The 14693-nt window shown below is 30.1% G+C and overlaps 1 protein-coding gene across 1 annotated transcript; it reads right to left on the minus strand.

Moving 5' to 3' along the window:
- Nucleotides 1-4334: 4334 nt before the first annotated feature.
- LOC134705357 (uncharacterized) lies at nucleotides 4335-6593 on the minus strand. The gene is made up of 3 exons (XM_063564099.1): nucleotides 6300-6593; nucleotides 5463-5546; nucleotides 4335-5059 (listed from the first exon to the last, which is right to left on the minus strand). The coding sequence occupies exons 1-3, from the start codon at nucleotides 6360-6362 to the stop codon at nucleotides 4685-4687; spliced, it is 522 nt and encodes a 173-aa protein (XP_063420169.1). The 5' UTR covers nucleotides 6363-6593; the 3' UTR covers nucleotides 4335-4684.
- Nucleotides 6594-14693: the final 8100 nt, after the last annotated feature.

The raw sequence follows: 14693 nt of genomic DNA on the forward strand, positions 1-14693 counted from the left end.
ATATCTGAACATATACTTTTTGGTACAATATTTGTTATAAATTAAATAGTTATAAAACTTTGAATTTGAAAAAAAACCCATAGATTTTCCAACCACGAATAGTACCTTAGCTTTATTTGGAAAAACCTGTCGGAATTTATGACCTCAATGCTCATCATCTTCGTAAACAATTTGGCATTTTAAACAGTTTTTGTTTGAGAGTCAAATATAAGTATGTTGTAGTCGAAACGCGTGTTTGGCATTCGAAGTTTAAATTATATTTCTACACGTATGATCAGTTCATTTGCAGGTCTACGACATGAGACAAAAAATCCACACTCACAGGATATGCCTCTTTTAAACCAATCTTTTGTTTCATCTAATCAACTTACACATTGTTGAAGTGTGAAATCCCAATTTTCTAAAAAAAAAAAAAAAAAATCTTATAAAAACAATATCAAAATAATCGGATATTGTTTTTAAATTTCCAAATCATATTTTGTACCTGTCGATAATATTATTTTAAAGTATATAGAGCAAGACAAGATAGTTGATCTCTTCCGTTTATAAAACAAAAGACGTGGACATAGTTAGAGAAATATACGATTTATAATCACGAGACACAATAACAATAACGACACCTTGACATGCAATATTTCTGTTTGGAAGTATGAACATTTCATTTTGTTTTATACTTATTTTTTATTGGTAAAGTGTTTACAAATTTTTCTTATGTTTGAACCTTCAGCTCAACGTATATGGTACAGTTCCATTATGATAATTATCAAACTGTTTTTTCTTCTCTCTCTAATAGTCGAAAGCTGGTTCGACATCCATTCCCAATCAAATATGCATAATTTAAAATTACCTGTGGCCTGTATTGTATTTATTACATCAAATTAAGATGCTGAGGACTCGAGATAACGGACATTTTAAACAACTTTTATTCCACTAAATTGATCATTAAAGGACAGCAAACTCGTAGGTAATATTTGGTTTAACAAAAATAACGATACAAAAGAAAAAAGAAGAAAAAATATTAAACCACCTACATGAATGTGTAGCAGGTCTCAAGTCCTGAACCAGATCTTGTATCTGAAAGTGTTAGAGAGATTTGTTCGAAAACCGCACCCACTTTAAAGGGTCATTTAGCTTTTTGCATGATTCAAATCTATACGTGTATAGTAATATATCAAAGCCAAAGAAAAGAAAGACAGTGAGGTTGAAATATTATTGAAAGTTTGTTTTACCACAACTGTGATGTTGTCTTTTATTCTTATCTCATTTTTACATTTACATGAACTAAACATAATTCTGCTGTCACGTTACTTGTAAGTTTATGTGGGGGAAAAGCGGATATGGAATTCCAACAAATACCTGTTCCCAACCATGCAACCGCAATAAGATAAACATTTTAAAGTCGATGTTTACAAGTTATGGGAAATAATGTTTAGGTTAAGACGGATACGGACATAATATTGTTTAACCATCTAAATTTTTGAATAGTTGGATGTATAGATAAAAAGAACATAATATCGTGTGTACCTTAAAGACTGATAGTGGGCCATATACAGACAACGGAAACAAAAAAACAAGTTGTGGTATAACGTTTTTCCCCGAAGCTGTTAATGTTATTTGGTTGTTCTAAAATTAGTTTTATGTATGAAAACAACCGTGTTTAAAAATGTTTGCACCATGTTGACAGCTTTGCTGCTAATTTGTTTCAAAGACCAACAATAAAAGCAATATTTTTTTCTTAATGTGCATTTAATTATGTTGTGTTATGAGTTGATGCACCATATCGTTTTCTTGCAATACCATATTTTAAATAACCTAAGGAGAAGCATCGATAGACTTTAAACGGTACATTGAATGGACAACTGATAATGTAGCACGATACCTATTTAATGAATACCTCTGTTATTGTGTATTAACGATCCTTTGTGTTATCTTTCAACACATTCATCAGTTTTGTAATCATACGACATTATCCGCCATCTAGAGTGTGCTGGTACATTACATACGGATATCAAAGAGGGTTTAAATGGCATAAATGAAGTACTTGAATGAGATAGAACACGTATTTAAAGGGGTTGTCTTATTTAACGGTCTATTTATTATATGATTAAAACATTGTTGTGTGAACAAGGTTCATTTCTTTCAATTTTTAACTTAAAAGTATGTATTTAGAAGTAAAATCACAAAAATACAAAACTCCGAGGAAAATTTATAATGGAAAGTCCCTAATCAAATCTCAAACAGATCAAACGAATGGATGACAACTGTCATATTCATGACTTGGTATATATATTTTCTTATGTAGGAAATTGTGGAATTAACCTGGTTTTATAGCAAGCTAAACCTGTCACTTGTATAACAGTCGCATCATATTTAAACACTTTTTTAATATTATTTTATCATTTATAATTATCAGCACTTATCTGCAGTACTGTAAGACACGGACGTTGACGATTCTCTAATAAAACAAATGAATTTTCTCAAGACAATTTTTTGTCTAATATCCAACACACTCGTAATCCAGAACTTATATATGGGGCATGTATAAATATGGTTCTAGTCATAAATATGCATGCAATAGTTGTAAATGGAAGTTAAGATTTATCAACACTTAACCAATCACTATTTGTTAAGATGGCTAACATTATAAATTCGTTTTACATTATCTATTTCTGTTGTCTTTAATATAGGAACTCATCATTATGGACTATTCTCAGCGCAAGACAACTTTATTTTTAAGACGAGGAGCATTGATGATATAGATTCAAGACGAGTGACATATTAAATGGGCACCTTTTCACTGTTTTAGACTACAGCTTTCCAGATTTTGTGTGTTTTGCTTCATTCTGTCTCCCAGAATTACCGTTCCCACCACTGTCTATTAACCAAGTGAAATACTAGTATTGTAAATAAATGATGTTTACTTAACTATATTACCAAATAAAAGAATTTCCTAGAGAACAATATGATCTCTGAAAAATCCTTCATCAGATTCAGCGTCAACTGCAATAAGAGAGACAAACACATATAAATGGCGACAAAGAATTATAATACGCTAATGTTCAATAACCTGAATATAACAGCAAGAGTCTTATAAAGTTATGATGAATGTTCAAATAAGGACATCTGTATAATGGTAATCAACATTTTTATTAAATGACACGTGTAAAATGACGTCAAATGCATATACATGTAAAATAGCAATAAAACAATTTTAAAAAGACATACAAAAATTGATAAGGTATAAAAACATGACTTAGACATTTGTGATACATAAACACACTAGAAAATTAAACAACAACTGAATGTGTCACAATACATTTTGCTACAAAACAATGTTATATTGATGAAGTCATTTAAAATGAAAAATATTGACTATCCGGTTCGAACTCTGATTAATGTTTATGTAATGTGGATTCATTTATTTTCGTGGGTATCTGTTTTCGTGGATAAATGAAAACGTTTTTCGTTTTGTTTATATAGATTAGACCGTTGGTTTTCCCGTTTGAATGGTTTTACACTAGTAATTTTGGGGCCCTTTATAGCTTGTTGTTCGGTGTGAATCAAGGCTCCGTGTTAAAGGCCGTACTTTAACCTATAATGGTTTACTTTTTAAATTGTTATTTGGACGGAGAGTTGTCTCATTGGCACTGACACCACATCTTCCTTTATCTATGTTCGTGGATATTAAATTTAATGGTAATTGCAAAGTCTGCATATAAATCTATAGAAAATCTCTTACTCATTGAATATTTAATTTCGTGGTTTACCTTTAATAATCCACAAAAAATGGTATCTTAAGTACAAAGTATGCAGTCTTAAATTGGGATGCTTGTTTACACAGCATACTCTCAGCTCACCATTACATTGATCAATATGACATTATATGTTTTTTACATTTTTTAAACTAAATTTCCCGTTTAACAGTTTAAAGGTGAGAAAGTGACGTTAGCAATTAAAACAATGAAGTAGTTTATAACTATGTGAACATTTTGCAAGTAAATAGTAATGGCCCTAAAAAAGTTTAGGTAATAATAATAAATACAATATTTATAGAGCGCATTATATAATAACAAAAATTACTCTAAGCGCTTCACATTGAAAAATATATAAAATACAACAATACATAAATCATTGATTACAAAGCACTATCTTAAAAGAATCAAACAAGCATGTAAAAATTTATAAGATACTTGAAAAAGAAAAAAAATGAAATAAAAGAAATGAAAAATGCATGTACCATATAATATACAAAACTGTCTTAAACTAATGCAGATAATTGAAAGTATATAAAATCTACAAGAAATCCTTAGGTACGTGATAACATTGTTGGACATTGAAAATCTCGATGAACAATATAATACATGACACTGATTTTGGAAGACAAAACCAATGATTTCTCTTTAACTCACTACTTTTCAAGGATGAGGATTAAGCACCATTAGGTTATATGAAAATGAATTCTACAGACAATTCAAATTTTATAAAGGGAATATTCCTTTTTGGATGATTTCAGTCGTAACACAACATCTCAGGCATCACATTATGTTAATATCACTGAACATCAAATGTTAAATAATTCATCCAACAAAACAAGACGTTAGAACAGTCCTTGGAACACTATTGTGCATTTCAGATTTCGATTGTTTATACATTTTATTTATGTATTCACACCGAGAGAAACACTTTAACATAAATCTGCAACATTTGACAGATTGTTGCATGAAAGTTGTACCCCAGATATCTCGTTAAAAATATGACAGTATTCAGTTCTACTGAACTGCAATATAGAAAACAACCACTTAGCAAATATTGCACTATTCGCGGGTTTAGACTCAATTGGTAGCGTGATAGATTTTTTGCAAACCTTTTTTAATTGTGATTTCTGTGTATCGTGTGTTGCTCTTCGTAATCCACACAAAATTGGTACAATACTTGCAGAAATATCTGGTAGTGATACACCTTCAACAATTTCTACACCTTTAAAAGTTTCTAATCTACCAAGTTGATAATAAAGAGCAATGTCAATGAGCTTTTCGTACGTCTTGGTAAAGTCTGATGCCTGAAAGAAAATAATGTCACTTTACATTGCTTATTAATAAACTCATCAAAGATACTAGGCTTAACTATTTTGTACGACAGGTGTGCGTTTTAAAAAAAAAGATTGTCACTTGAATAAAAAAAGCCTTAGAGCCATTTAAAGTATTATAAAAAAATTATGGTATTGATAGTAGATGTTAGTGCCTTGATTGCAAAATACATTTTTGATGTTCATATAATTTAATCACAGTTTGTTTTACTATAAAGACATATATAGATTCGGTCCCTTCCTTTTAACCACCAATAAAATTATGAGAGAAAAAAAAACAAACAAACTCAAACGCCATATAATTGGTTATACACTATACTTTATAATCCTTTTTATTTCTCAGTTCTCTCAACCTTATTTTAATTTGTTTACTTACTTGATGACTTAAATTGTGATGTATATGAAAGTCTACAGGTATGTCAGTGTGACTAAAGGAATCGACATCTCTTCCAAAAATTTCCTATAAATTAAAAAAACAAGTTCATTACTGGGAACAGTATTCCTTATTTTCAGGAAATTTCAATCGAGTACAATCGGCAATTATAAACAGCCTCTGCGAGCCTACTTCTATTCAGATTTCGGAGATGTGACTAATGGCTGTTTGTAAGGTCTTGTAAGTGCAAATTGGCTCTAAATCTATGTCTTAACAAAGGATATAGTAATATTTACTCTCGAAATGCCTGTACCAAGTCAGGAACATTACAATTGTTATCAATTTGCTTGATATGTTTGGACTTTTAATTTTGTCATTTAATTAAGGACTTCCCTTGTATAGTTTTCCTTGAAGTTTAGTATATTATATTATTCTACTTTTTCTGTCAGTGAAATACCATAATGATGTGACCATAGCGCACTTGATATTAGAAGAAGAAAATTTACGAAATTGAATTAAATCGGTTGATTTACTTAAAATACACAAGTCAAACAACTGCAATAACATTGAATCTTTTTTTCCCCGACTGACTGAAAATATAAACATAATAATAAAAATGCGGAGAGCTTGATGTTAAGAAACAAAGAAAAAAAATGGAAAGAGAATAAATAAATTACAAATTGATGTCATCTGATATTATGTTCACATAAAACTCAATAGGAAAATTCTGTTTTATACCGTTGGATTAAAGAATATATTTTCTTCTTTTCTTCCAGTTTGTAATCACTAAAAAAATGGTACCATATGTGTTACTATAGAAAAACAAGTACGTGCACTTACATTGTAAAATCTGCATATTTCTGCTGTGTTTATTGCTGATAACTCTGTAAGATACGTCAGCATTTCGTCGTATGGTATATGTTGCGAATTTAGTCTTCCTGGTGTGCAATGCTTACAATACTCATTAACAGTAAACTTATATTGTTCAATGACACGACCTTCCGCGACATATCTGGTAGTATGTAATAAGATGAATGTAACAAATAAAGATACAAAGCCTGAAAAAATATAAGTATTTCATTAATGCATACAAAACAGGAATCACCAAAAATAAGTGACATTTCAACTGACAATGTCGACCTTCATTATCACGACTTTTCCGATAGAGAAGAAATCCAGATATATAATTTAAAAAAAAAAAAAATAGACAAATGGTAACCAAATATAAACGCAGTTCAAATAGTCTGTCTTGGTATAGCAATAAATTTATTGTATATACAATGAAGAACTAATTTGGTCTTTTCGTAGTTTTTTTTATTGTCAATTCATTTTTTAGAAATGAAATACTTTGGTTCTATCCTTATTTTGAATATTAAAGAACTTTTGCTTTTACTTTTCTTAGAGCTTTGTAAATGGTTGCGACGTGTATTTTTGAACCTCATTGATTTATTGCAGTTTGAAATTGCACGTTCTTCATCTATTGTTTCTTGTTGGTACAATCTAATGTAAAATTGTAACTATCCTCCACTTTTTGCTATTCAAACTCACCTTGCGCCGACATTCTAAAATATTGATAATATCAAAGAGTCTTGATTGATGATACTAATTTGTAAATTGTGTTAAATTTGCTAATTAATTTTCTTTATTATAACAAATTATATATGGATTCCCAACCTCAACTTTGGGGGCTGCAATGGAACTTTATAACAAATACAATAATAATAAAAATACCTACATATATTTTCTGTATTAATTTGCAAAAAATTATATACCGGATTAAACTGTACCTGACCTAAAATTTTAATACATTTTAATCAAATAGAAAAAGCCAGTTCAATCATTAAAACTGTGACTTGATTGATAGATCTATATAAAATGTTTAACAATACAATTATAGATACAATCTTTCCTCATTCATTAACAACATATCATTGACCTTTTAGTTGCGTGTGAGTATCCAATATATCCTTACTTTTGTCCTAAGAAGATACCCGTGTTTTGTTTGAGATGTTATTGATCTTCCGATACATATATCTATATTGACCGGATACATATATATGGCCAGTCAATAAAGTAACACATTTTTGACGGATTTTCTACATCCACATTTAATTTTTTCTTGATTAAATTATTACAAGTAATAGATCAACTATTATGAGTAATGGCCGGATTAGAAATGAAGGAATATTCAAATAAAATCATAATTTTCAGGAAATACCTATAAATATAATTACTTCAGTAGGTTGACGGACTACAGAATATAGGTACTGTTGTAGAACCCACAGCTATTTATATAATAACCGTTGTTTTTGCAAATAAATGTATTTTGATAAGAGAGAGGCGGCAGATACCAGAGGGATTTCCAATCTCAATAATCGATGAAAAAAATACGATTCAACGGCAAAAAGAAGAAGCAAAAACAAACCCATACCACTTTTTACAAAACACAACAGGCAAAACAAGCTAACGACTGAGCAGCACTTGGTTATATCAGGTGCTCAGGAAAAGTACGAACATCTTTCTTCATAAGTTGTATCGGTCGTAAGTACAAATTCAGAAAAATAAAATGTTTGGTTTTGTTTCAATTTGAATAAAACAATTCAGAATAAAAATGCTTAACCCCAGTAATTGTGATTTCTTTAATAACATAAGCTGTTTAGTTACTAGAAATGTATAAAAAAAGTGTATTCAAACATTTTGGTAATGAAAAAAACATCTGATGTATAAAATTATTGATGCTTACTCATTAATAACTTATTACAAAAGATTCTGGTAACTACAAAGCACGTGCATTGTATTTAAGACCAACCGCATCTGTAGATTATTATTATTTTATTTTTAATGTTAATAAACTCATCAGAGATTGAAATTTTAAATTTGCGCCAGACGCGCGTTTCGTGTACAAAAGTCTCATCCGTGACTCGAATAAAACAAAAGTAAAAAAAAAGACTAAATACAGTGCGACGTTGAAGACCATTGAGGACTAAAATGTCATTAAAGTTTTGCCAAAACAGCTCAGGTTATCTTTACCTGAGGTAAAATACAAGTAGCCTTAAAAACTATAAGTTTTAATAACAATTAATTTACAATTATGACCATATCAATGATAATTCTTGTCAATACAGAATGTCTATTCGTTTGATGTGTTTTATCGTTTGATTTTGCCTTTTGATGAAAAACTTTCTATTTTGAATTTTCTTAGGAGTTCAGTATTTTTGTTATTTTACGTTTAGGCTGGTGATACCCTCGGGGAATACGAACTCCGACATCAGTGTTATCGACCCAGTGTTTGTAAATCAACTAATCATAGATACGAAAATTGAAATTTTAAAATTGCACCAGATGCGCGTTTCGTCAACCAAAGACTCATTGAATTTTGAAGGGCCACTTGTTAATAATAACAAAATGTTGACTGCTGTACCCCTATTTGTGACATTTTTACCTTTTACAATTGTTTATTTTGTTCATTCAACTCAAAACCTGGTTTAATCAACAATTTAATACATCAAAAAATGCCTGTACTAAGTCAGGAATATGACATTGGTTATCCACTAGTTTGAGTTTTTGAATTAGCCATTTGATTTGAGACTTTCCGTTATGATTTTTCTCGGCTTTCTGTATTTTTTTTTATATTTTTGTTAAGTCTGCAATCAAGTTTCATTTTATATAAATATCAGTTTGTCGTAATGTGTTGTAATAACTCGTTAGAAAGGTATTTTACATTACCTATTCACGTTATTTTTCATACCGTAAATTTGTAATGTTTTAAATCAACCTGTAGGCTAAATATATACAAATAAAAGAATATGAAGGGAGATGATGTTTTAAATGTTTGCATTATACGATTTCAAGACAGAATAGTCTACTAAAACACGACCGTACATTAAAAAGACACAGTCGACGTTCTCTTTTCAATGAAAAAAATGACAATTTTTATCATTTAAAAAAAAACACTGTAGTCAGGGGCAGAACAACATTTATGCTTTAAAACGATCAATCTATCATCTTTTCCTATGTTATGTTTATATGACGGAATTCATATTTAGGCACAAAACAGTTCGACTTGTATTTGCACCTACTATAATTGACTGTTATGTAAAATTTGTCTATAATTCAAAAGTTGTGAAATATATCGAAGGAAGACACTAATATTCAAGTTAAACACGTATACATGATTAAGAAAAATCCTAAATTCATGCTAATTTACCAAACCTTTATTAGATGTAAACAATTTCAAGATACCAATTTGGGGTTTTTACCTTCTCTAACAAAGATTTCAATTTCTTATATTTAATATTAACTGGGTATTCGCCTGCTTGGCAATTTCAAACTTTCCATTTCCCAGTAGTTACATACCCTTTCCTAGTTGTATGTGGTTTATATATGTCCATTGATATTGCAATAAGGACTCCAAATACCGGGATGATGCAGAATTTGTTTTCTAATCGGATTTATTAAGTAATTTTTATTTATTTCATAGTTGATAATTTAATTTCAATATCGCCATTTCTTTTAGGGACCATTTCTTTACATTTGTACTGCCACAGTGGAAGAATGTGATCTTTTATTTTACATGAAATAACGGCATACATGTATACCTCTCCTATTTTATTATACAACGAACATCTTACCGCGTCATCATTATCACTTTTGTCACAAAATAGTCGCCATGACACAAAACAGCCTACATATACTCCAAACTTACGCTAAAGTATATAACATTGGTCGTGAAGTTTTTTTTACTACTAAATGTGTACGTTATCTTGTTGTCTCCTTTCTTTTTTGTTCTTTCATTTGTTGGGTGTCTTTGCTATTACAGACAGGAAAGCCTCAACGTTTTCAGATACATAGCCTACGATTCTAGAGACATTTGTAGATCTAAAAAATAAGAAGATAATACATACATGGTTATATTTATTTCAATTACACTCTAGGATTGGGGGCTGTACAAAATTTGCCTTTTCAGTCCGTCCATAAGTTTGTCTATGAAATATGTTCTTTGTATTTTAATCATGAGTACTACTTCTTAGAATTTCCTCATATCTAGTCATCTGCATGATTTATTATTTATTTACGGGTAAACACTTTTCAGACACACATGTCTTAAAATAAAAAGCATAGCAATATGTTCAGCACGACAAAGATTGCAATCCTGTTATCAAAGTGCTTAAAACTGTGGATTCATTCCTTTTTGATGGGTACCATTTTTTTGATGAATGAAAACTTACCTATCCGAGTATATTAAATTTCGTGGTGTTATAACACTCTGCATACTGTCCTATAAAAAATATGTCGTTCTTTGAACATTTAATTTCGTAGTTGACCTGTGACTTTGAAATTCACGAAAATTGATATCCCGTATATCTTTATGAAAAAACTGTTATTAGACTCGAAAATATTCTGGAACTTACAAATGACATTGTTTTAAATGAATGTAAGTAAGGCATTGTTTACTGATATTATAGGATCAAACATTTCAAAGATTTCGTCGCTCGACTAAACATTTTCTGCAAAAGAACAGAAACATCTAGCGTGTCTATTGATACTTTTAATTTTTTTTTATGATATATATTGATACGTTTTCAGGATTATTGTAGCGTGATAGTCTAGATCTGGGACATCAGTTTGCAATTTTGGTCCTCAATGCTCTTCAACTTTATACTTATTAAGCTTTTAAACTTTTTTTTTATCTGAGCGTCAGTGATGAGTCTTGTGTAGACGAAACGCGCGTATGGTGTCTCAAATTACAAGCATGGTATAAAGACTTTGATAACGAGTTACTACATTATTCTAAAATCAGTTGTGTCACTATTTTCATTCATTTGCATTATTATTAACGATGTCTTTTATACAAAAATAATCACATCTTATTTCTAATATCCTAGGTAGATACATGTAGATTCTACCCCTGCATCGAGTGTGATTCATTTTTTATACACTAGTGTGGATAATTATTGTATTACACGAGATTTAGTGGTGGAATCTGTTTCTCAAATGGTTTTTATGCAATAAGCAGCCAAACTTATTGCTTCTGTTCTAATGATCTACAAAAGATGTGTTCTTTTTATGTGACGTCATCAGGCATTGTGTCCTTTTTTATGCCGTCAAAATAAGGAATTCATAGAAATGCAAGAACATTAGACGTCATAATCGTATTTTAACAAATGAAGAACTGGGATCAAACAAACCACACGTTGATTATTTTTTTAATATATAAATTGAGTGCAGTAAGGTATAAATTGACTAAGAATTAGAGAAACTTAAATAAATTCCCTCCTATTGTTTGAGGCAATAAGTTTTAGATTAAATAAAAACTATGAAAATAGATATATAATATTCTATACGAAATATAAAAGTTAGATTTCTTTACCGACTAATTTATTTTAATACATGTATTGATTGTGTTTAACTTTAATTTAACCATTGCTTTATATTCATTTTTATGCTCAGGAAAAGTTGAACTTAAAGGAATTGTACCGTCGGTCATATATATAACGTCTCATTGGTTAAATTATTATACCACCATGACTATCTACATAAACTCATCATGGATTCCAGGATTGAAATTTTGTATTTGCGCCAAAAGAGCGTTTTATTTACGTTTAAAAGACTCATGAGTGACGCTCGATTACAAAAAGGAAAAACAAAACAATTGTGTTAAATGTGAATGAAATGATTGCTTTAGATGTGGAGAATACTGATAAACACTTGTAAATATTTTATAATCAAATATGTATACATGCATTGTTTTAATATTTCGCATATTAATATGTTCTAAAGTACCAACAGACTTAATTTAAAAACAGTGATACATTTTAAGACCAGTTCTATGTAACCACCAAAAAAACCATGCCAGGGTATAACAGCAAAATGCGTAAAAATTTGCAGGAATAATTTATGAACCATTAAATCACTTTTTTTTTTTTTTTTGATCTTGTTATGTTTTGTTGCTATGGCTACCAATCATTATATATGTGCATACCTGAAAAGTACAGGTACAATAAAATTAATATTTTTCTGTTATTGTGGAAAATTTTACGGCACTTATTTTTTTTCTATTAAATTGCCTTGCATATTGATTGAAAAAAGTAATAAGATTTTCAAAAGATTTGTCTGCATGAAAGGAATAAAAGACAATTTATATCAGTATATGTCATGTTGCCATTTTGAAATATGAAAGTATATTTAAAAAAGCAGAGGGCATTTGCCTATATCAGTTATATGAAATTGTTCTCTAAAAATATGGTTTTATTTCTGTAAAAAAATTAGAATGGGATCATCAAAACATTTCGAGAAAACTGGTTTTTAAATAACCAGTTTTCTTTCAAATTTGCTCTAAAATTATGTTTGAGTTGTCTCCCTTTGACAATTTTGGAACTCTCCTGTTGGAAGTACAAATAGGCGGGAAAACATAAACAAAGTTCCAGCAGATGATAGATCCAGTTAATTTAGTTTTACAGAGAAAACTGTTGATGGTGATTGTCGTGTAGTATTTAAAAACTGTGGTTTAACTTATAACAACCCTTGTATGATTTGCCATGCATGATGGCAGGGTTGAATGAGTGCAGAACTTGTAATTTTTCTAAATCTTCCCTGCCAGATTTTCCCCATTTGGAATGTTCATCTGAACTGTATACCATTGACACTTTCAATACCGAGGATCAATCTATTTTTTTGACTTCATGTGGTATTTCACCAGGAACTGGGTTTCTATTGTTTAAGAACATTTGTTCTTCACACGTACATGAATTTCGAAATGCATACAAGAAACGATGTATGAAAAGACTCTGCAGTGTACCAAGTGTTGTATGCTACCATTCAGGCCAGAACTGCAAAACAGAAAGATATATATCATCTCCTCAAGTGAAAACTATATTTAACAACACTGGAATTGTTTTACCTGTTGGAACTAGTAAGTACGAAATTTATTTAACCCTTTCAATGCCAAGACCAAATTTCAAATTTGCCAAGACGTTAGAAACGTAATAATGTTACGACGTCACCGATTATATCAGATTTTCAACGTTGACGTTCCGATCGCATTTCTCCATGCATAGGACGCCTACTGTTTGTTCATTGCACGCTGCGGCGGTTGAGGATGGTTTTATATAAATTTAGAAGGAGGAGCAATAAACATTACGAATAATTTATAAAGAAATAAATTGATTTTCGCCAACCCCTAAAAAAAAAAAAAGGAAACTATCGCAAAAAACAGCAGTAAATTAATAAAACAGCCCTCAAAACAACGCATGATAGAAAAATCGAAAGTTTTGAGTCTCCATAAATGAATATTGGGGATGAATTCTAACCCTTTGATTGTCATTCATATTGACTTATTTACCACATTCTTTTTTATTTATCATAGACGTATGAACTATATCTCCTTTTATCTATCATTGACGCATGAACTACATCTCCTTTTTTTTTTATCATAGACGTTTGTACCATATCAAAAGGAATCCAAATTGGTAGTTTAATAAATGTCGACAAACAAAAATTGCTATTCTGTATAAACAAAATACTAGCATTTAAAGAATAACTACTCAAACTGACAAAAAAATCAACCTTTATAAATTTGTGTCTTTACATTGCTGACATTTTCGGAAAAAGCAATCAATCCTGTGGTACACACAAAACGATTTTCTAATACAGAGGTGATAATATTCTATTAAACGAAGAAATAGCTGTCACTTTAAATTGTTTTTGACAGATATTTACCTAACTGTAAAAAAAAATATGATTCACCTTGTGAACTAAAACCGATTTATCTTGATGTTATATTGAGTACACTATTGTCAACTATCTAAGTCAATAACCTCTGGACAACAATGTGTTTGATCCAACACAAATGATATAGATGATATTGTAATATTGTAATATATCTTGCAATATAACCAAATCTCATAGATAGTCAACGTTAGCGCCAACTATTGTGATTTATTTTCCTCGATATTGACATCACCGAATGAGACATGGTACCGGATCTATACTAACCATGACTAATTAGACGGATGCGTAGTATAATTCTAATAAGGTGTTTTTGTCAGAGGCTAATGTCTGGAAGTTTTTGTTATTTTGTTCATGTTTTTATTTGTAAATTTAGTATATGACAATGTTTTATTTTTGTAAGGCCAATAATCATCTTTTGTTTTAATTTTTGTCACACTATTTTATAAACTTTTGAGTACATAACCGATCTCCTTTCATAGGTGCTAAAACAAAACTAATTATGTT

The sequence above is a fragment of the Mytilus trossulus genome, chromosome 2 (genome assembly GCF_036588685.1).
Source record: "Mytilus trossulus isolate FHL-02 chromosome 2, PNRI_Mtr1.1.1.hap1, whole genome shotgun sequence".
In the NCBI taxonomy this organism is placed as follows: Eukaryota; Metazoa; Mollusca; class Bivalvia; order Mytilida; family Mytilidae; genus Mytilus; species Mytilus trossulus.